Source organism: Daucus carota, chromosome 8 (genome assembly GCF_001625215.2).
Source record: "Daucus carota subsp. sativus chromosome 8, DH1 v3.0, whole genome shotgun sequence".
Lineage (NCBI taxonomy): Eukaryota > Viridiplantae > Streptophyta > Magnoliopsida > Apiales > Apiaceae > Daucus > Daucus carota.
The window spans coordinates 1,069,394-1,091,083 of NC_030388.2; the positions used below are offsets into that span (position 1 = coordinate 1,069,394).

Below are 21,690 nucleotides of genomic sequence, written 5' to 3' on the forward strand. Positions count from 1 at the left end.
TTTGTCAATTTCGGAACAAGAGAAAACACACCACTCCTGATCACATACTAATAATGTCAATGAAGTCGGGGAAGCTAAAATATATATCTATTACGAAGGTTGCTACCCTTTTATTTTCCACCGGAAAAACAAACCATATAACCAGATAAAAACTACAGAATGGGTGCTAATTTTCCACATTCCGATGTCTGATATGTTATAAACTAAAAACAAAACGGCAAGGCCTGACTGCTTACAAACAAATTTGATTGCCTCGTTGATATTACCATTTTACAATAAACTGAAGAACTGCTCTTCCGGGAGGTCTACAAGAGGGAGTAAGAGCAATAAGGCGAGGATGAGGTGGATTGTGCTTGAGCTTTAAGAGAATTTGGCGCATCCTTGAGAGTTCAGTTGGCTTGCCTGGCTTTGGCCCCTGGATCACAGCAATTCTCGGCTTCTCTGCTTTGTCCTTCTTGCCCTTCTTTTCAATATTAGGAATTTCTGTAGGGATTTGTTCAGCTATTTCTTTCCAGCAATTCCAACCACCTTCAGGTAAGTTAACTATCTTTCCGGTATGGAACTTCTTTTGGCTTGAAAGATTAAGCTGCCAGAGACCAATTTGTATTACTTCTAAGAACATAAAAATTAACGAGATGTCATTTAACATAAATAGATTACGGTGATGTCTTAAACATTCAACATACAGTAATGCACACTTGTTTCACAATGGTGATGCATCAGTGGAGAAGTTAAGTGGGTTGTAAAACCCCCTTGAACTACTGGGATTGTTTTCATTGTCAAATAGAACAGACTAAGGCTTGTGCTGGATCTTCTATAATGACTCTGAAATGCCGAATTGAGGATTACAAAAACTGATTTGGTTACTGAGGCGAGGTATGATTAGTGTTCAAAGCATGACATGCAATTCAAACAAGGTCCAAGAGCAAAAATATATTGGTCATGAGAGAATCTACAAGTCAAGAGTCAATACAAATAAACAACCAGTTGTTGTTAAAACAGCTGAAAGATTGGCAGCCAACAAAATCTGAAATCACGAGGAAAAACTGACAGGAAGCTACATCTTCAGTCAAACATGTTCAAATGAGCAACACATATTCTAATTACACAAGTTCGAAGCTAAGCTAATAAGTATATGTTGTTATGTTTTTTAGAAGACACAACTTATTAATTATAGATGCTTTGTACTCCCTTTGTTCCAACAGGTTCTTTATGTTACTTCTTAGCATGCATTTTAAGGCTCCTATAAAGTATAGTTCCATAATATTTTTTAAAAATTTATTTTCCTTGAATAAAAGTTTGACGTTTAAATTTTTATTCAAAAAAATAATTACAAAAAAGTTATGGAACTATATTTTATAGGAGCCTCAAATGCGTGAATGTAAACAACTTGCTGGGACAGAGGGAGTATATATCTAACTTGCATCCACTTAATATGAGCGAAATGGAGGTGCAAATGCAAAGGAAGGAGTGAAGAGATAGAGGTGGAAGGGGAAAAAAAGGGAGATGAGCAATTTAGCATGAAGGAGATGATAGATTCTATTTATATTTTCTTTGAATAAACTTGCGAAAAGAGAGTAGGCCAAAGGAATGAGCATCAAGCATATTTAGCATCCGTCTGAAAAACAAAAATAATCGCCATATGCTTGAATTAACGCAGTGGAACCAACATCAAAATGATTAAATTTTATGTCAAACAATTTCATTCTGCCCAACCAAATTTTAACACAAGACAATTACAAAACCAAATTGAAGGAATTCGCGTCTTAATAAGCCAATAAGCCTTACCTTTTCTTTCTCCCTGTTAGCGACTCTGTTGTTTTCGCACCTAGCCTTCCACTTCCTTATGAACTCAGCTTTGTACTCATCAGCTTCCACGATTATTCCCTTCAGCATCTCTTTCTCCTCATTTTCTTTCTCCTGTAATCGAATCGCATTCCCTCTGCCAACCAAATACCATTAAACCAACACGTTACACATTGTAAAACAGCACAATTACAGGCTAAAGCCTAAAAACTTTAAATCCTCTTTTCCCAAATAACATGCACATGAATTTTGAATCAACTAGCTAACAGAAAGCGAAAAACCAATTAAAAAAACAATTTTTTTACAATATTTCTTTTGGCTACCAACACTATAACTTCAATTTCTCCAAAAACAAGCAATATATGTGGATTAAATACTTTGTATATATAATTCAAAATCTAGTTAACAGGTCTAAAATAGATGTAGCCATGTAGGTGTGGATTAAAGGTACAAAATTCTAATGAAAAAAAGATGAAACACGCATGCCTCACCTGCGCCACTCTCTCAAAGCATAGCATTCCTCCGATAAAATCTCCGGTGGCGGTGCCGCATCATCCTCCACCGTATATGGCGATTCTCGTTCTCCGGCGGGTACTTTGATAAAGCTAGAAAAAGACGATGACATGACTGCTCGTTCGGACAAGTGCACGACTGCACGTGTTTTTTTTTTCTTGTTTTGAAATACGAAGCTGACAACATCTGACAAAAGCCCGGGCCCAGAAAATTGACATCGGTCCGGAAAATTTTGGGCTCTAAGTTTATTTTTTGGATAACCAGTTAGTTTTATACATTTCAAAATTACTCCCTCCGTCCCGGTCAATAGTATACATTGGGGGACGGGGGCGCGGCACGGACTTTAATGCTTTAATATAATATAGTTCTGTAAATTATTTTTAAGATTTTCTTTTTTTGTATAAAAGTATAACATTTATACTTTTATACAAAAAAAGAAAATCTCAAAAATAAGTTGTAGAACTATGTTTTATAAGAGCTTTAAAAAGCGTGTCGAGCAGTGAAAAAGAAACGTATACAATTGACTGGGACAGAGGGAATAATACTTTTTTATAATATAAAATATTATAACTATTACACCCACTACTTTCTTCCACTATCTTCATTTTATAATAATAAAAATACTATTACACCCACTACTTTCTTCCATTATCTCAAATCTATTACTCTCTCTGTCCCATTTTAATTTATGTTTGACTTTTTAACACATATATTGAGTTGTAAATTTGTTCTTCATAAGAAAGAAGAAATATCCACATAAATAAGTAAATTAAAGTCGACGAAACTGAAAAAGTAAACACTAAAAATCATGCATAATTTTTTACATGACATTTTGTGTGAGTCATAATGGTAAAATCAAATCTCCAATCGCATATGATTTCAATTGCACATAAATGACACAGGATTAATTAATGATTCATGGATATGATATTTAAAAAATTATTATAATCATAAGAGTAATGTGACAATCGAGTCAACACATTATTTGCGAAACGAATAAGGTTTTATGAATGTTGTGTTGCACTCAAAACATATAATGGGAAGAAAGAAATAACAGGGAGCATCATTTTTATTATCCATCTTTTAAGATGTGAATATGTGTGGTTTGTTTTTGATTGATTTTGTAGCCTACTCTTCCTTTGTTCAAACAGAACGAACAGAGGTAGAATCAGTCTGATTCTCGAAAAGTCATTCTGGATATTTCTCAATGTCCATACTATTCGCGGAATATGAGAAGCATGTGATTAATCATTTGCTTCTAGGAGAAATCAAAGACTATTTTAAAAATTCTTCAAGATCCGTTTGTTCTCTTCTCTCTAACAGATGGTCTAAATTTCATATAGATTTGAATCCTACCAAGAGGTCCATTAGAGATCATATATCATTACATTGTTATTCGATACAGATGAATAATCTTTATTTTATGTTTAACATGATGATAAATAATTGGGTGTTAGTTGTTATATCCAGAATTGGACATTGGTTGCTAGTAAGTTCATGCATCTGAGAATAAAAATTGAGGGCCAATAATTGTCTAAAATAAACATGTCACGACGTACGTCACATAATAAAACTAAAGAAGCTAGAATTGTCATCAGATGATCATCCCGCGTAAAAAAATATTCATACAGCTACACATTTTATGAGAGCTCGAATTAGAATAACCACATATTTTTCATTATGCATAGATGCGATAGTAGTGTAGTCTATGGTAATATGAAAATTGAGCATATCATACCGTTTTAGGCAATATGGAAAATTCTATATTTTTCAGAGATGATATAAAGTGTTCGCCATTAACTCATATTATGAGATTATCATAGATATATATATAACCGACTTGATGGCTTTGATCTTAATGTGAATTAAATTCTTAGTATAGGGTAAATTAATTTTGGGATGTTTGTGTGTGTTCATATAAATACAGTATTAGTGTATATATATATATATCAGAAATTGACAATTAAAATCTATCGAGTGATAATAACAATTATAACTGATTTTTTTTGTTGTTTTTTATAACATGTGCAAAATGTACCCTCTTTTTTTCGCGTACTCAATTGATAAACTGAAAAGGAAAGTTATCGTATCTCGTATATATAACTTTTTTTTAAAAATTTCAATTTGTACATAAATAGGCACATTTGTTGAATTCAAAAAATTTGATGAAAATATATTAAAAAATTATTAATTGATGAATCACATATAAAATTTTAAAATATACAATTAAATTATTATAAAATATAAATACAGTCAAATGTATTGAGAGAATAAATAGTTCAAATACATAAATGAATTAAAAGTAAGACCATTGTATCCGTATGGATCTTGTTATATCTTTGTGCTGAATATTTTTATACGTTTTTATGAACGTAATAATTACAATTTGAAATATTATACGATCATGCAGGATAGATGAGTTACGACTTACGTCACACATAAAAACAAGAATAAATATATGTATACAAGTTTTAACTCGAATCGTATATACATTATATTATTGAAAGGCGAAGAAAAGTTGCCAAACTTGACCCTTACGAGGTAAGAATCCGACCAAGTCACTAACATGAAGGTGAAGATGATTACAGGAACATGTACATATCTTGTTAGATTCGGTACAAGTTGAGTCTAATTTCATTTAAGTAGGTGAATATTATATGAAAATGAACATATCATGCAATTATAAATTTTAAGGTAACGTTAAAAATTTTGAATTCTAGAAAGATGATAAAAGGTTCTTAATTTTTCTATTTTATTACAAATTGTTGAACAGGTTCAACCTTATTAAAAAAGAAAGAAGATCAGTTAATTGATGGATTTAAAGTGAAGGTTAACATATCATATATAAAATATTTTTTGTTTACTTGAAGATATATATAGATGTACTTATTGAAATAAAAATTCAAAAATGTATAAAATCTATCAAATAATGAAATCATATACAAAATTTTAAAATATACGAATTAACTTACTAAAAACACATAAATAGAATTCAACTTTGTTGAGACGAAATATTACTCCTTCCATCCCGGCCAATTTTTTACGTTTAGTTTGGGCACAGAGGTTAAGAAATAGGAGTATGTATAAAGTAATGAAAAAAAATGAAAATGGGTAGAATGGTGGGACCATTGATTTTTAATGTATAAAAAATGAGATAGTCAAGTAAAAGTAGTGTGAAAAGGAATAAAAAATGGAAAAGTAGTGGGACCCATTGATTATTTTTGATAAGTTTTGAAATGTAAAGAATTAGATGACATCCCAACAAGTAAATCGTAAACAGATGGTTGAGACAAAAGGAATATATCTCATCATATTCAATATTTTTGCTCTCTTATATTCCAGTATTACAACTAACAATTTTCATAAGATGGTTGAAATCTAAATTACTTTAAGTTTTAAATATATTATGAATAAATTCTTTTGATGCATATCTCTTACAAACAGAGTTTTAAACAAAAATTTTCACACGTTTCTTTTCAACTGCTCAACACTCATTTCAATGCTCCTATAAAATATAATTCTGTAACTTATCAACTTTAATTCAGGATTTTTTTTTAAAAAAATACATTACACAACTAAACCTTATAATAACATTAAAGTCCGTGCCGGAGGGAGTATCCATTATTTACCCTAGGGACATTGGACACGACCTTTAGCTGAACGCCAAAAAAATTCTTAATTAAACACCTATTTTGTGTGTGAGAACTGAGAAGACTGGTCCAATCAAAGACTAACAATACTGTAGTAGCGATAATCATTTTATACTAGAAAAAGAAAGAATTTGATTTCTGTAGAAGGAATATTAAATTACAATCAGATTTTCTGATCGGTGAATATCCCAATAAATGAATAATCCAACAATCCCAGATACAGGACCACTACAATTACAGTGCGCCTCGACGCAGCGGATTTCCTCCGTATCGAACCACGCTCATGTCATGACATATATCTATCTTTTTACCCCTATAAACTCAGAAATGCCACGCCATCTGTATAAGGCATTTTCGTAAATAACTCGAAAAACGAGGGCATTTCCAAACACGACCCCTCTCGACCCTATATAAACACCACCACTCTCATTGTTTCAAACCGCTACAAAAGAGGGAGAGAAACATTAGGTTTTAGAGAGAGAAACAAAGGTTCTAGAGAGAGAAAGCCCTGGAGTGCTTAAATGTGATATCACAACTCATTTCCACCCATTTCTAATCAGAATTCTACAAGATTCGTGCAATCTCAGCCGTTGATTTGATCTGATTGGGGGATTATGAGTTTTCTAGGGTTTAAATCAGTTGTGTTTGATGGAGATTGTTGTTTGGGAGAATTAGAAGTTGTTCCGGTGAAGGATCAGAGCTTTCGGTTTCCAAATAATGAGATACGGATACATCACTTGTCGCCGAGGAGCGAGCGGTGCTTGCCTATATCGGTTTTGCAGACGATTTCGCCGTTTTCAGTGAGGTGTAAGCTGGAATCGAAGGCGGTGAATGAGCAGCCGCATTTGCTTAGTCTTCACTCTACTCTTTTCCATGAGCTGAAGGTCTTAATTGTATTTTAATTTCACTTTAAATTGTAGTTTTTCGTGTTCAGTTGCCTGTTTTGGATGTGTAATTGTGTTTGTTTTTGTAATGGATAGCCTCATTTGCTTAGTTGCCTCTCAAATTATACTTCTGTGCATTTAATAGATAGATAAATTGTATATAGTTTTGTGACGGAGAGTCTTATTTGCTTAGTATTAACTTGAATAGTTTACATACAGAAAAGGTCTTGATTATACTTGTGCACATTTGGATACATGACTAGTGTGTGGAATCGTGTATATCTAGTTTCGTGATGAACAAGCTTATTTCATTTAATCTTCAATTAACTGTTTATATGAATAAAATGTCTTAGCTATCGTTCTGCTCAATTAGGTGCATAATTTGTAAGTATAATAGTGGAAGTTTTTTAATGTAGCCACTTGTTTTTTGTCTTACTTGTTTCCATATAGAGCAGGTATCAATTATTCATTTGCGCATATAGATAGATGTTTTCTATATATGCTTGTAATTTGTTTTTTGTAATGAACAGCCTCATTCGCCTAGTATTTACATATTTTTTTTGTATGAGTAGAACATTTATATGCATATTTTGTATGTATATGGTTTGTTTAATGAATAATTAGTTCTATTTTTATTTTTTCTAGACTGCTGTGGTGTTATTGGGAGAAGAAGAGATACATCTAGTTGCAATGCTGAGTAAACAGAAGAATTATCCATGTTTTTGGTGTTATTCTGTTCGGCCTGGTTTGTATAATGCTTGTTTAGGGATGTTGAATTTGCGGTGTTTGTCGATTGTGTTTGATCTTGATGAGACACTTATTGTTGCAAATACAATGAAGTCGTTTGAGGATAGGATTGAGGTTCTAAGGAGTTGGATCTCTAGGGAAACTGATCCTGTTAGGATTCATGGGATGACTGCTGAGATGAATAGGTATATGGAGGATCGAGCTTTCTTGAAGCAGTATAAGGATAATGACTCTGTTGTTGATAATGGAAAGGTTTATACAGTTCAAGCTGAGGAAGTTCCAAAGGTGTTGGAAAGTCATCCTCGCGTTGTGCGTCCAGTTATTAGAATGCCAGAAAAGAATTTAGTTCTGACCCGAATTAATCCTGAGGTTAGACCTTAGAGACACTTTCTTGACTGTGCAGTTAATTAGTATCTGCTTATTTAATGTTCCAGATTAACATGATTGATTGCGAGTTTACTTCTTTTTTTTTTGCCTTAGTATGCATTAATTTGATGCAAGTGACTTTGCCTTATATTGCATGTTTTGACTTGCCGAATGCATAGAAATCTGAAGGAATCCAGTTTAAATGATGTACAGCATCTTACATAATGAGTTACCAAGTTCTATTAATATCTCGTCATATATAATAAATCTATTTCAAATATTTAGTTTGCGGGGGCTTTTGTAGTTTGTTGTTATCCTTTATGCAATCTTGTCATGTATAATTAATTCATTTTATAATATATAGTTTGTGGGGACTTTAGCAGTTTATAGTTATTCATCTTGCACCTGAAGGAATCATTTCCACCAGCAATGCAGTTACCATACCCCCGACAATATAGTTATTGCCATCTTTTGGTGAAGTATCCTTCAGGTAGTAAATATACATATTAATGATGTACATGTGTCCTGGGGGAGTATTAATAATTTGATACAGTGGGTTAGTAAAACAATAATAGGATATTTAATGGTTCTAATAATTATTCTAAGGGTGAGCGGGAGTCGAACGCAGGACCTGGGACGATAAAGGATAAACCCTTACCACCTGAGCTATACAATCGCGCTTAGTAAGGCTCCATTTTGATTAGAAAAACATGACAGTAAATCGTGGGAATTTATTACTGATGTACATATCTCAGTTACCCTATAATTTGTACAATGATTGTCGTAAACTGGATAATGGATGGCAATGGTATAGGTTTTTGTCTGTGAATGTTTTAATTGTTATTTTTGGGAACATAAAAGCCTTCATGTTCCTGAATTGTGGCTTGTGAATCTGTTGTGCAGGTACGTGATACCAGCGTGCTTGTTAGGTTAAGGCCTGCTTGGGAAGATTTAAGAAGTTATTTAATTGCAAAAGGGCGTAAAAGGTTTGAAGTTTATGTTTGCACAATGGCCGAAAGAGATTATGCACTAGAGATGTGGAGGTTGTTAGACCCAGATGCACATCTGATTAGTTCGAAACAGTTGTTGGACCGTGTTGTGTGTGTCAAATCAGGTAAAATCCAAATTTAGTGGAGATTTTTACACTAGCTGCTATAAATTGAACTTGTTAGAAGCTACTTTATATGTTTTTCTGTTTCTTCATACGCTTACACTTTGTCTGTCTTTTTCTATATATCTGTCTACACGCACACTTGAATATTTTAGTCGTAGTGTCAACTATTAAACTATGATGAGTTTACATCTATTATAATTGATGACTATTAAGTTTCTATCCTGCAGTTTGTTTTTCGTATATTGATCACATTATTTCATTTTCTATTTGATAGGTGCTAGGAAGTCGTTGCTCAATGTATTTCAAGATGGAAACTGCCATCCGAAGATGGCAATGGTCATTGATGACCGCTTGAAAGTTTGGGATGACAAAGACCAGCCTCGAGTTCATGTTGTTCCCGCATTTGCCCCTTATTATGCTCCACAGGCAGAGGTATTATTTATTGCTTTCCTAATTTCTTAATTTTGCTAAATTTTCCACATAATTTTTTTTTTTACATGTGTCATCAATATTAAAATTCATTTGGCAGACTGCGAATGTGGTTCCGGTTTTATGCGTGGCAAGAAATGTAGCATGCAATGTAAGAGGTGGTTTTTTCAAGTAAGTTCTGGCTTCTGACATGATGTGTTAATACTTTCTTGTATTAGTTTTCATATATTGCTGTTAGTTTGACGAAACTCGTGATGATCATTCTCGACCTCTATTCCTCTTGTAATATTAACATGTTTGATTTGCCAAGCAGAGAGTTCGATGAGAATCTTCTAAGGAGTATCTCCGAAATATTTTATGAAGATGAAGTTGTAAATTTACCTTCGGCCCCTGATGTGAGCAATTACTTGATGCCTGAGGTACTCCATTTGTGGATTTTCAATCCCTCTGTGAAGTTGTTATTTCTTAGTATATGTATATGTGGTATTTATTGTTATTATTATTATTATTATTATCAGGATCCAAGCTTTGTACCATACAACAATTTAATGCCTCCTATGGCTGAGGGAATGAATGGTCCCGAAGCTGCGCAGAGATTGAACTCAGTGGTAAGCTTCCTGAAATGCAAGATTTACACCAAGATTCTTTTTCATGTCCCTATATCTCTCTCCTTCCCCACTATCTATAATAGGGTGAAGGGGTTCTCGTTGAAATAGCATTGTCTGATTCCTCTTGTGTAATTTGTTGCAAGGGCAACCATATACACTTTGACTTTCTGTCACTAATCCAAATTATACCCCTAACTCATTTCATGATATGTTAATTTTTGCTTTCTTATTCTCCATATTGAATTTAGGATGGGAAGGCCACTGTGAATTCAGCAATATATCCTATGGCAACTAATTCTGAATGGAGAGCCGACATCTCACAGTCACAACAACCTACTGTATCAACTCCTAATGGTGTAGGACCAGCATTTTTGGGACCTTCAGAAAGTATGTTTATAGTGTTATATATCTTTTTTGGATTTAACATGAGTTGCAGATTGCTCTGGGGTACAAATTACTCTGTCTAGTGTCTTCTCATTATTCCTGTTAACTCTTGATATTTTTTCTAGAACCCAGTTTGCTTGGAGTTCCTTCTAGGCGAGATGTTAGCCTCTCTGAATCTGATTATGATGTAAAGAAAAGAATCCCTATAGTAAACCAAAGACAAGATTTACGTTACAGAGATTCTGGAGATCCTCCTTTGCTGTCAAGATTACCCGGGCCACAATCTGTACTTGGAATGCAACCAGTGGGAGTCCGATTAACAGAAGAAGATGCAAAAAAAAGACGTTTTGAAAATCAACCCTCAGAAATTGTTCAAGGACCTGATTTATCTAACTCTGATAGACCACAAGCTCTTGCTTTAGAATTTGCATCACAATTGCCGAAAAGTGAAGAGGTTTGTTTAGTCTACCTTCAGGAGTAGCATTTTACTTTCAGAACTATAACTGCTCATTGTTAAGTTGTATCTGTTTGCAGGCATATCAAGGACATGAAGTGCAGAAACAAAATCTTCCATCAACAACCCGGACATCAGGTTTCTGAAGCTTACCTAATGTCACAATAAACGTGTCTGATGTGTCTAGTGGTCCAAGCTTGTAGGAACAGTTTTTTAATTTTTCTAAATATTGCAAGTCAATCTTAGGAAATAGATAAGGTCATTTCTTAAATCAAAATCGACTTGTCACTGATTTGCTTTGGAATTCACACCGACAGTATGCTTTGGTTTCAGGTTACTTTGTTTTTCTAGGTTTCTTTGTTAAGAAGTCATCCTCTCCACTTTGGTTCTGTAATGGTTAATCTATATCTTTTGATGATTCTCCATGTCTGTGTTAACTATAACCAAACAACTCATACTAAGTTTATGTTATTCCTAATAATCTCATTCTGTCTTTGTAAGCAAAATCTATGATTAGCACCAATGCACATAATAATATGATATGTTTAGTGATACTCAAAATGTACCACATTAAAGGTTTATTGTTAAAAAAGTATGAGATCAATATGTTTTTAGTGGATGGATCAGTGTTTCTGTCTCTGATTTCTGTATCCCATGATTACTCTTTTGATAGTTTTTGGGAATTCTTCATCCTTTAATGGCCGAGAAATTCGAACTGAAGGTATAAAGCAAAACTTGCCACCATCCTCTATATACATTGAAGTGCTGCAAGAAATTGGAGAGAGATGCAACTCTAAGGTATGTGTTACCCAAGATTCTCTTGTCACCTGTGGTCTGCATAGTTTACCATATTTTTTTTAATCGTAAATGTAGGTTGAGTTCAGGCCTGTTTTAAGCACCAGTGAGAATTTACAATTTTCTGTGGAGGTTAGTAAAATATGTGCTTTTTTATGCTCTGTTATAACTTCACATAATGATTCAATTATGTTCTTCCACACAAGGTCTGTTGGTTATAACTTATAATGATTTGGGTTTTACATACTTTATTCCTTCTATTTGTAGTTTTGTGCTTGATTGGGGGTGAGGGGTAGTGAGCCTGCCAAGATATCTGATTTAGTGATTCTTTTCCCTGCGTTTTTTAGAATGTTTTTGGGTGATTATGAATGAATTATCATACAAGGTACTAAGGTAGGGTTATGTTTACTTCTACTTAGCTATTGAAACTTCTTCAGTTTTGCGGTGTTACAGCTATGTGATTTAATGTGCCACAGAATTGTTTGTTAAACTATATCTATATCTATGATATTAAACAAGTCTTCATCTATGAGCCAAAATCAAAGATATGTGGAACTACCTATTAGAGCAGGTTACATTTGTGTAGTAGTACTATAGCAATGCCTTGTTAGGGTTGAAGTTGCTCTTATATAACTATGCATTATGATTTAAATAATAGTTAGTACCTCTCGATGGAAATATTAAAGAGACTTTGATTTGATTGATTTTTCGTGTATTTAAGAAGATAAATAAAAAATAGAACAATAATTAAAGCAGTATTATTATTTATTGGGAAGTAAGAGTTTGTTCAGCAGTACTAAAATTTTCTTTTCTGTTATCACATCATCAAATTTGTATAGCTATTTAGAAAGTGTAATGTAATTAACGCATATAAATAAGTAATTTTTAATATATCTATGTGTGAACTATTTGGTGTAGGTCTTGTTTACTGGTGAAAAAATTGCTGTCGGTATGGGCAAGACTAGGAAGGATGCTCAGCAACAGGCTGCAGGAAATGCCCTTCGCAGCCTTGCTGGTAAGCCCTTTTTACCAATCAATCTGAAGTCCTATGGGTGTAAGAGAGAGTTATACGTTGTTTTAGTTTTTCAGTCATTTTTCATCGGCCAAAAACTGCTAGTTTATTACAGATAATTTGCATGTCATGTATGATAATTGGTTCTTAAAGCATATTAGAGAGTCCAGGTAACAGAGAGTACGGGAACTTACATAATCAGCTTCAGAGTGTCACAGATGAATATATTTCATCAGTGGATCTGGAGATTTAGCAAAATTGAAGATGTGAATAAATGTAGAAGTCTAGAAAAAGTGTTAACTTTCATTAGTGTGCCATTCTTTTGCACACCATATTTAGTATCCTTTTAGTACCTGAAATTCTATTCAGGCCCGGTCGCCCACACCATATTTTTTGTAAACTCTCACAGGTACCTTGATGGTATATCAGTAGTAACTAATTTCGAAACCAGCCTTTGCTTTGCATGGATGGCTAAGCTGATATATGTTAAAATGTGTTTCCAGACATTAGGTTACTTTCAAGCAAGTGTGTTTGATTAAATGAATACTTAATACTATTTTCAAACTAAGAATACATTTAAAATGTTGGTGAAATTTACAGACAGTATATATGTATCCGATATTGTGTAGTTGGGACATATTAGACATTTATTCTTTTTTTGTAAATTTTATCTTAGGGAATTTAGATAAAACTGAATATGAAAAATGTAACTAATTCTGGTTGCCTTAGTTATATTAATTTGCCTTTATATGTTTACTGGATTCTACTTGGGAGTCGATAAACCTCTTTACTTGGTTTGGCATGCACATCTTGATTGTATCAACACTAAAGCACTCTGGGTAGATCCTACCGCTGTATATTACCTATGGTTCATATTTTAACAATTGTGTTATTTTTTATGTTTCGTGTAGATAAGTATATTTCGCATGTTGCCCCTAGTTCAAGAGCTGTAGACAGAGCTTCTAATAAGCCTTCTAACGGAGTTGAAAGAGGGTTTTTGTGGGACACGGTTAGTCCAGAATCAGAGCAAATGTTAAATGGTGCATCATTGACAAAAGAAAGCCCTTCCGAGGTGCGAAATGGTGATGCTGCTGCCCATGCATGATCTGATTTCTTTGTTCAAAAACATAGGCTATGCTTGGATAAGGGGTATGTGGGCTGGACCAGATAAGGCTAGTGGTTTCTTGAAAATACCACTTCCTTATCTGGACTTAAATTGCACCAAGATCTGAAAGCAAAAACATGGAAAGGTGGTGGGAATGCCATTCTCATTGTTACAGCTGTCTATTTGGCAGGCCTCTTCCTGTTTATTGGTAAGGATTTGGTTGTATGTCCCTAATACCTACCCATTATCCAAGTATTCCTATGTGATCGACTTTGCAGCCTTCTTTTATATCTTCTTGATTAAATGTCTGCCAAGGATTACCATTGTTTACATGCATTAGTAGGCCAAATTCTTTCTCACATATTTTCACATATAGCTGGCAGTGACATGCTATTTCTAAAGCCTATTGGTTGTTTATTTTATTATAAGTCGTCACCTGCATTGACAACTTTGTAATAATATATAGTCTATATGGAACAAAAGTGTTTTATACTACTGTTCATATAAGAATCAGCCTCAAGTACTATTTGCTTGTGAGTTTCTTGAGCCCTTCATTACTCCACTTCAAATTAAATCTAGTGTAGTTTTTTCTTCTACACCTCCTAGAAATGATTTTAATGACAAGGGCAGTTGCCTAACACTTTTTCCTCCCTTTTCTCCTATATTTTGCTTAACCACTACACAAAATTTTATAGAATCCTGTCCCACTCAGTGTTCTGGTGATAATTTCTTTTGCAGTAATCAATAATCAGTAGCATATGTGTTTACACTTTGCAGGTTGCTGAAATGGCACCAGGAAGTTCCTGCTCTGAAGAGGTAAATCAGCAGCAGGTGCAAAGGCGTGCCTGTTTACCCAGGTAAGAGCAGTGCAGTGTTTCTTTCAGTTTTTTTTAGTTGCAAGAAGCTAGGATTTATTTTGGTTGGGGTAACAAAATTAAAAGGGTGAAACCTTATACAATTTTTCCAATGGAACTCACTACAACTGTTCTTAGTAAGATTTACAACGGAGTACGGTAACCTTGTTAAACTATATGTTTAATATAGGAGAATATTAAATTACGACAAACTAAAAGGAATGAAATTAGTGCTTTAAAAGAGTGGGTTAATAAAATATGTACAAAGACCTACCCGCTTGACTTTTTGTTGTGGGTAAAATAAAGATAGGAATGGAAAAACAGAGTTTTGCTTTGTGGATAGAAGCTTTAAGGATCAAATAATAAATCTATATTTGATAGTAAAATCATTATACAAAAATTGAGGTGGTGGGTTAAAGGCTCACACGGCTTGTATCAATCCTTGGTGGTGAGGGATGGAGAGAGCAGATAATAATTGGAGAGATCAGAAGGTTATATTGCAAGTTCATCTCTGTTGTATAATCTGGTGGTAAAGGAGAAGGAAGTTGCTCCACTATCTCTGTACTTTTAAGCTTAGGTCTTGGAAGGATAAGAAACGGTTGTAATCCTTATTCCTTGAGATTAGAAGTAGTTTAAGGAGGTTTCGTTTTGCTATTGCGTAGCCTCATCGGTAAGTACCTATAGCTGTAAGTTTCTCTCTAAGAGTTTGGTTGCATGATTACATAATAATTGGTGCTATAAATATATCAGCTATAATAGTTGATGCTTCAAGTATCTGACGCTGAGTAACTGGGAGGGAGGAATCGAATAGTTTTCCCCATTATCTATACACTTGTAATAATGGGTCTTGAAAGGATTAGAGAAATCTGTAATCCTGATTCCTTGAGATTAAAGGCTTCACATGGTGTACTTTTGGTATCTCTCAGCAAGAGTTTGAACAAGATAAATCGTGCTATACACATCTCGGCTAGAGTAGTTAAAGCTTTAAGTTTCTAATCTTGACTTGCTTAGTTCTCTAACATCTACAATGCTCTCTTTTCTAATCTGTTTCATCTCTGTATTTAGTGCTAATCCTCTAAATCTTCCCGATTCGACTTGGTTCCTTCTCTTTAATTTTCTGTGTTTTAATCTTCAATGCTACTACCTGCTTTTCTTCTCAATTCTTTTGGAACCATGTTATCTGACTTAATTAGAACTCAGGCGATCCACATAATAATATCTGATGAAATATAACTCATCTTCTTATTGTTTATATTTTTGGATGCATGTCTATGGCAGTACAATTGTTCATGTGTCTCCAAGCATATAGTTTCCATAAACCTATAGACATGCCCTCTGTTTATGATGTTACCATTTTTTGTAGGTTCTATTTTGAAAGATAATAATATAGAAGTCTTGCTATTGCAGGTTTTTAGAATCTAATTCAAGGAAGAGAATTGAGGACGAAAGACTGTGGAAATCAGGCGACACATACCAGAGGAACAAGCAAGTTAGAAAACACAGTAAAACAGGTTTATGTAGCTGAATATTGATGCCCAGAGACTAAGAGTGAATTATGCAAATTAAAGTTTAGATAGATACTAGAGGGTTTCGTAATTTTTCAAGTGGATTAAGGTTTCTCATTTTCCATGAGGAAGCAATGCTACTGATGTAGGAAAGTAGACAAGTAGTCTTCTCGCTTAGAAGAAAAAGATTATCTTCCGGGAATAGGGTTTTTGAATGTCACCCAATATTTTCAGTTGATAACATGGTCAACTTTTATGTACATTGCAGATTTTCATATATTTCGACCGAATTAGCAAGTCAGGTATTTGCAAGATTTTTCTTATCTTATTTCTCTCTTTTTGTTCTGGGTCTGTGGGTGGTTTCTTTATTCCCAGAGTAAAACAACAATGAATTGATTATCTAATCAGATGTCAATAAATTGATCAAAGAATAACCAACTCTGTCCTAGCACCAGAACTACGGTATTGTTCTGCCATTATACTTGAGCTTTGGGAACATATGGTGTAGTTTCGAGGCCTGAGATCCAAGTTCAATGTATAAATAGATAGTTGGTCCAATATTTAGGATTAGAGGTAATGAGTCATTTTTGTCATTATATAATATGATATTATATAATGAATCAAAGTTTAGACAATTTGATAAAAAGGTAGTAAGAATCAAATGAAGTTGGATTATTAGTTGTAGTATTTTAAGATCAAAAATTGCTTTTGATCTCAGATTATTGCTATAGCAAGAATATAGTCGTATTATATAATATTAAATCATATAACGAATTAAAGTTTAAAAGTTAGATAAAAGTTGGTAAGAATCGAACGAATTGATTTTCGGTTGTATTTTACTTTCTTTGCTAAGCTATCATTGAGCAGTTTATATAATTAGAGGAGTAGCAGATTTTTTAAATGGATCTTTATGAGTTATGATGAACTAGCTTCTTAGCCCGCGCGGGTTGCTTTAAATCACTTTCTTCAATATATGTTATATCTTGTTATTTATCTTTTTTATATTTATTTGTATTTTAAATCATAATATGTTGATGTCTGTATATACACATATCCTCACTTTTATGATATTTATTAAAAATATAAATACAAAAAATATATCAAAATTCAATTAAATCGATGACTAAATGGTCGGAAATCAGGTAGAATATTAAAATTTACAAAAATTTTAGGGAAAATTTAAAATTTTAAAAATGATTATATATATATTTTTCCCATCTTTTCTTTTTTTTTATTAATTTTATTTTCCCCATCTTTTCTTTTTTTTTATAGACGTACGTTCAAATTTTGTGAATGAATTTTTTTTTATTTGAAACAAAGGTGTTAATCTAATAATAGAAAGTTATACGGCATCTACACCAATGATCGAGTCGAACAAACTGAATGTATTTTGAGTAAAGGATAGTTTAGTCATTTTGGATTAAATTGATCAAGATTCGATTTTACTGCTACAACTATGTGTCAGATACTTAGATATATAGAATAAAAAAAGATAGTTATCGGCTAATCACTGTTTCAGGCTTCTGGTCATTAGCCCTTGTCATCCCGGCCAAACTGCTTTTTTTATCATCAACTACAGTATATATTACATGATGTCTAAACACAATTGGAAATATAAGATCTCGTTATGTCAGCAGCCGCGCAACAATCGTCAGCTTAGAGTTTTGACTATGACAAAAGAGTATACCTTCATCTACGATTGAACATTAAATTGCTCAGAAAGAATACCATCATTTTGACTCTGTTTAACATGATTTAAGGGTCTATTTTATGTAATTTTTCGCAAGGATTTCAAATATACAATTTGTTTTAAGTTTGTAATCAATAGAGAGTAAATAAAAAGTACACCAGTGTATCATAGAGAGTAAATTAAAAATACGAGCTTACCATCGGTAGAAATCAAAAATGCAATGGTACCATTAAAAAAACCACTTCGAGAGTACCATCAAGAATTTCCCTAGATATAATTTTAATTTATATTTACTTGTATTTTAAGTCTTATCATCTTGATGTTTAAATGTACATATATCCTTACTATGAAGATATTTATTAAAATGTAAATATAAAAAATATAATTAAATTATCATTCACCTAAAATTATTGAAAATTTGATAAAAACAAATAAGATTCTTGTCGAATCAGAGTCTTTGTCGTATAGTTAAAAAATCATATATATGATTTTATTAAATCATATATATAATTTTATTAAATCACAATAATTAAATATTCCAAAAATCGGCCGATTAACTGAATAATTGATAACAGACGAATTTTTAATACGATTTGGTAAAATTCGATTAAATCGATGATTAATTGGTCAAAATTGGATTAATCAGTCAAAAATCAGGTAGAATATTAAAATTTACAAAATTTGTGGGGAAAATTTAAAATTTTAAAAATGATTAGAATTATATTATTTATATGTATAATATTAAAATAATTTCAAATACGGTTTTTCTATGGTGTGCCCATGGGCATATGCTAAGCGCGGAAAATTTTGTGCTTGAATCATTTTGATTGGTTCCTATCTCATGATAATGGTGGACCCCCTGCAAATACACCAACCACACCAATCAAAATCTCTCAAATACAAAAATTTCCGCGCTTAGCATGTGCTCATGGGCACACACTAGCCAAACCGATATTATAAATCATACATTCATGATAACCACTGACATCTCTAATTCTTGAATCAATTTCTGTTATATATATGATATATTTTTTTTATTTATTAGAAAGTTGTTGATACATACAGATCACCACTAAATTATTATGCACCCTTCTCGATTTATAAGAAACATAAAATCTTGAAACAATATTTGATAGTATAAGTATTTTAGTTTATGATTATTATCCTTTTCTCATCCATAATTTATATTATGCGTGAGTAATATTTTGAGTTGTAATTTAGTAAGTTATTGTTGATTTGTTAACATTGTGTAGAACTAATTATACAAATCGTTAGCTATTTGTTTAGTTCTTTCCGAATTTGTATAACCAAATTTGTTGAATCTTGAAATATTTTCATTTTATTAAACTTTCAGTAAATGATGAAAAAATTAAACTGATTTAAGATGTAATATTATTTGATATGCATATTATATGTAATATTATATGTTGAAACCATTTAAATATTGGTTAAATTTTATTTTTCCAATAAATCGCACTAAATCATGTTCAATTTGAATTTTAAATTTTAAATTTTTGTGAAGTGTACCTATATATATATATATATTATGGATAAACTTCATTATGGTAAAAATATTTTGCATAACTCAATACAAAAATATAATTCTGGTAAAAAAATCAAACAGTTTGTATTAAAGTTTGTTGGATATATATATTACTTGAAAGTCTTTTTTATGATAAAAAAAAAAACTATCACATACTTTTGTATGAGGTTTCCTTCGTAGAATACACATATGATGTATGTGTATTGTATACAATCATAATTCATAGAATATTTCATTATAAAAATCATTCGGTATACACACATACATATTTTTGATTTATTTAAAATATAAATTGCAGTAAACGATGAAAAAAATGTTCCAAAAAATCAAAAAGACGACAATTATAATAACATGAAGAGGATTATAAAAGGGATCTTTTTAAAAATACCCATCTGTAAAATTATTTTTTTAAAAATACTATCATCTTTTTCATTGTTTTTAAAAATACCTTTTCATAAAAAAAATTTTTCAAAAATACGATTTGCAACTTTTGCAACCTTGGGCGGCGCAGCCGTAAAAGTTGCAAATGAGGTTGCAAAAGTTGCAAATGAGTTTGCAAAAGTTGCAAATGAGGTTGCAAAAGTTGCAAATAAAAATAGAAAGTTGCAACTGTTGCAACTGCAATTGCAACTAGTTCAACTGAAAACTGTAAGTTGCAAATGAGGTTGCAAAAGTTGCAAATGAGGTTGCAAATGAAGTTGCAACTGCAGTTGCAACTTTTGCAACTGCAGTTGCAACTTCATTTGCAACCTCAGTTGCAACTTCATTTGCAACCTCAGTTGCAACTAAATGCAACTGAAAACTATATATAGTTGTAAAGAGGTTGCAAAAGTTGCAAATGAGGTTGCAACTGCAGTTGCAATTTTTGCAACCTCAGTTGCAACTAAATGCAACTGAGAACTGTAAGTAACAACAGATGTATGGTGTGCCCCTGACGGGGCCATTAGATTATAATAGAATCAACTGAATGCAACCATATATGCAATTACAAATCCTGATTTCAAGTTCCAGTTTTCAAATGTCATTTTCGACCTCATTTTCGGAATCGTATATATATATATATATATATATATATATATATAATATATATATATATATATATATATATATATATACGATTCCGAAAATGAGGTCGAAAATGACATTTGAAAACTGGAACTTGAAATCAGGTTGCAACACGGCTGACGCCGCCTGTAGTTGCAAATGAGGTTGCAAAAGTTGCAAACAGTATTTTCGAAATTTTTTTTTTATGAAAAGGTATTTTTAAAAAAAATTCTGGAATGTAGTATTTTTGAAAACAATAAAAGAAAAGGTAGGTAGTTTTGTAGATTTCCCATTATAAAAATGAGGTGCGTAACAAACGGACTTTGATTCAAGATTTCCCGATACCTTCTATCATCGGGGGATCTATTTATATCCAAGCCTGTTTTCAAACCATGGTTATCATCATTTCAAGTAAACATTTTGTCAAAATTCGTCTTGATGGTGCAATCTGAAGTGGCAAGATATGTAGAAATTTTCATCGTTCACCATCAATTAAATGATCAAAGATTTTTCGATATATTAGCTTGCTTAAATCAAGGCAAAACTTCACCTAACCCTAATATTCTTGGTACACAACAACCACCAATTAGGTCGCAAAATTTTTTTAATCAACATGTCTTCTATAATATTTTTATTTTAGTGATAGATTGCAAATAATTATTTTGTTTTAAGTATGAATAGTAAATAAACTCAAATAAAATCCGGGCAAATAATGGATTTTGATAAAGTCTATGTACTCACGTATTCATCAATGTTATATTAGACGGAGTTTGATTAGATACGGGAAACGAAATTACATTATAATAAAACTTCGTAAAGATGCGAAGGATAAACATATAAATTTGCTAATTCACTAAAGATAAATAAGTAAATTTTATTGTTTTAATATGCTCAATGTTGCTATACAATAGATAGATAAATAAGTAAATTTTATGGGTAAATTTGATATTAAGTAAAATTTGATATTAAGATCAGATAAATTTATAGTTGCTCTCCATTAAAAGTAAAAAAAAAGAAAAAGAAAAAAGTTTGTACTTTCTGGTCAAAATTTAATAATCTTCACCACATTTGCCTTAAATAGTGTAATTTTGTATATCTTTTAAATAACTGGAAAATCAAATCCAATAAATATAACATAATTTAATAGACACATTATGATAAATTATCTTGCATATCAAAAATCAGTT

The 21,690-nt window shown here is 32.2% G+C and overlaps 2 protein-coding genes across 4 annotated transcripts; one reads left to right on the plus strand and one right to left on the minus strand.

Moving 5' to 3' along the window:
* Positions 1-153: 153 nt before the first annotated feature.
* LOC108197777 (clathrin light chain 2) lies at positions 154-2,545 on the minus strand. The gene is made up of 3 exons (XM_017365476.2): positions 2,298-2,545; positions 1,789-1,942; positions 154-586 (listed from the first exon to the last, which is right to left on the minus strand). Exons 1-3 carry the CDS (start codon positions 2,429-2,431, stop codon positions 263-265), a joined length of 612 nt encoding a protein of 203 aa, XP_017220965.1. The 5' UTR covers positions 2,432-2,545; the 3' UTR covers positions 154-262.
* A 3,865-nt stretch (positions 2,546-6,410) lies between these two features.
* LOC108199660 (RNA polymerase II C-terminal domain phosphatase-like 2) lies at positions 6,411-16,554 on the plus strand. Of its 3 annotated transcripts, none has more exons than XR_001802475.2 (16): positions 6,411-6,853; positions 7,499-7,969; positions 8,870-9,080; positions 9,355-9,512; positions 9,610-9,680; positions 9,823-9,928; positions 10,028-10,117; positions 10,366-10,504; positions 10,627-10,955; positions 11,036-11,093; positions 11,629-11,753; positions 11,829-11,882; positions 12,669-12,765; positions 13,674-14,075; positions 14,645-14,724; positions 16,129-16,554. XR_001802475.2 is itself a non-coding variant. In XM_017367581.2 (16 exons), the coding sequence occupies exons 1-16, from the start codon at positions 6,584-6,586 to the stop codon at positions 16,244-16,246; spliced, it is 2,538 nt and encodes an 845-aa protein (XP_017223070.1). In that variant the 5' UTR covers positions 6,411-6,583; the 3' UTR covers positions 16,247-16,554. The 3 variants fall into 3 exon arrangements, 1 of the variants encoding a protein (XP_017223070.1); XR_010286312.1 differs by having other exon boundaries at positions 13,674-13,844; XM_017367581.2 differs by having other exon boundaries at positions 13,674-13,834.
* The last annotated feature ends 5,136 nt before the right edge of the window (positions 16,555-21,690 follow it).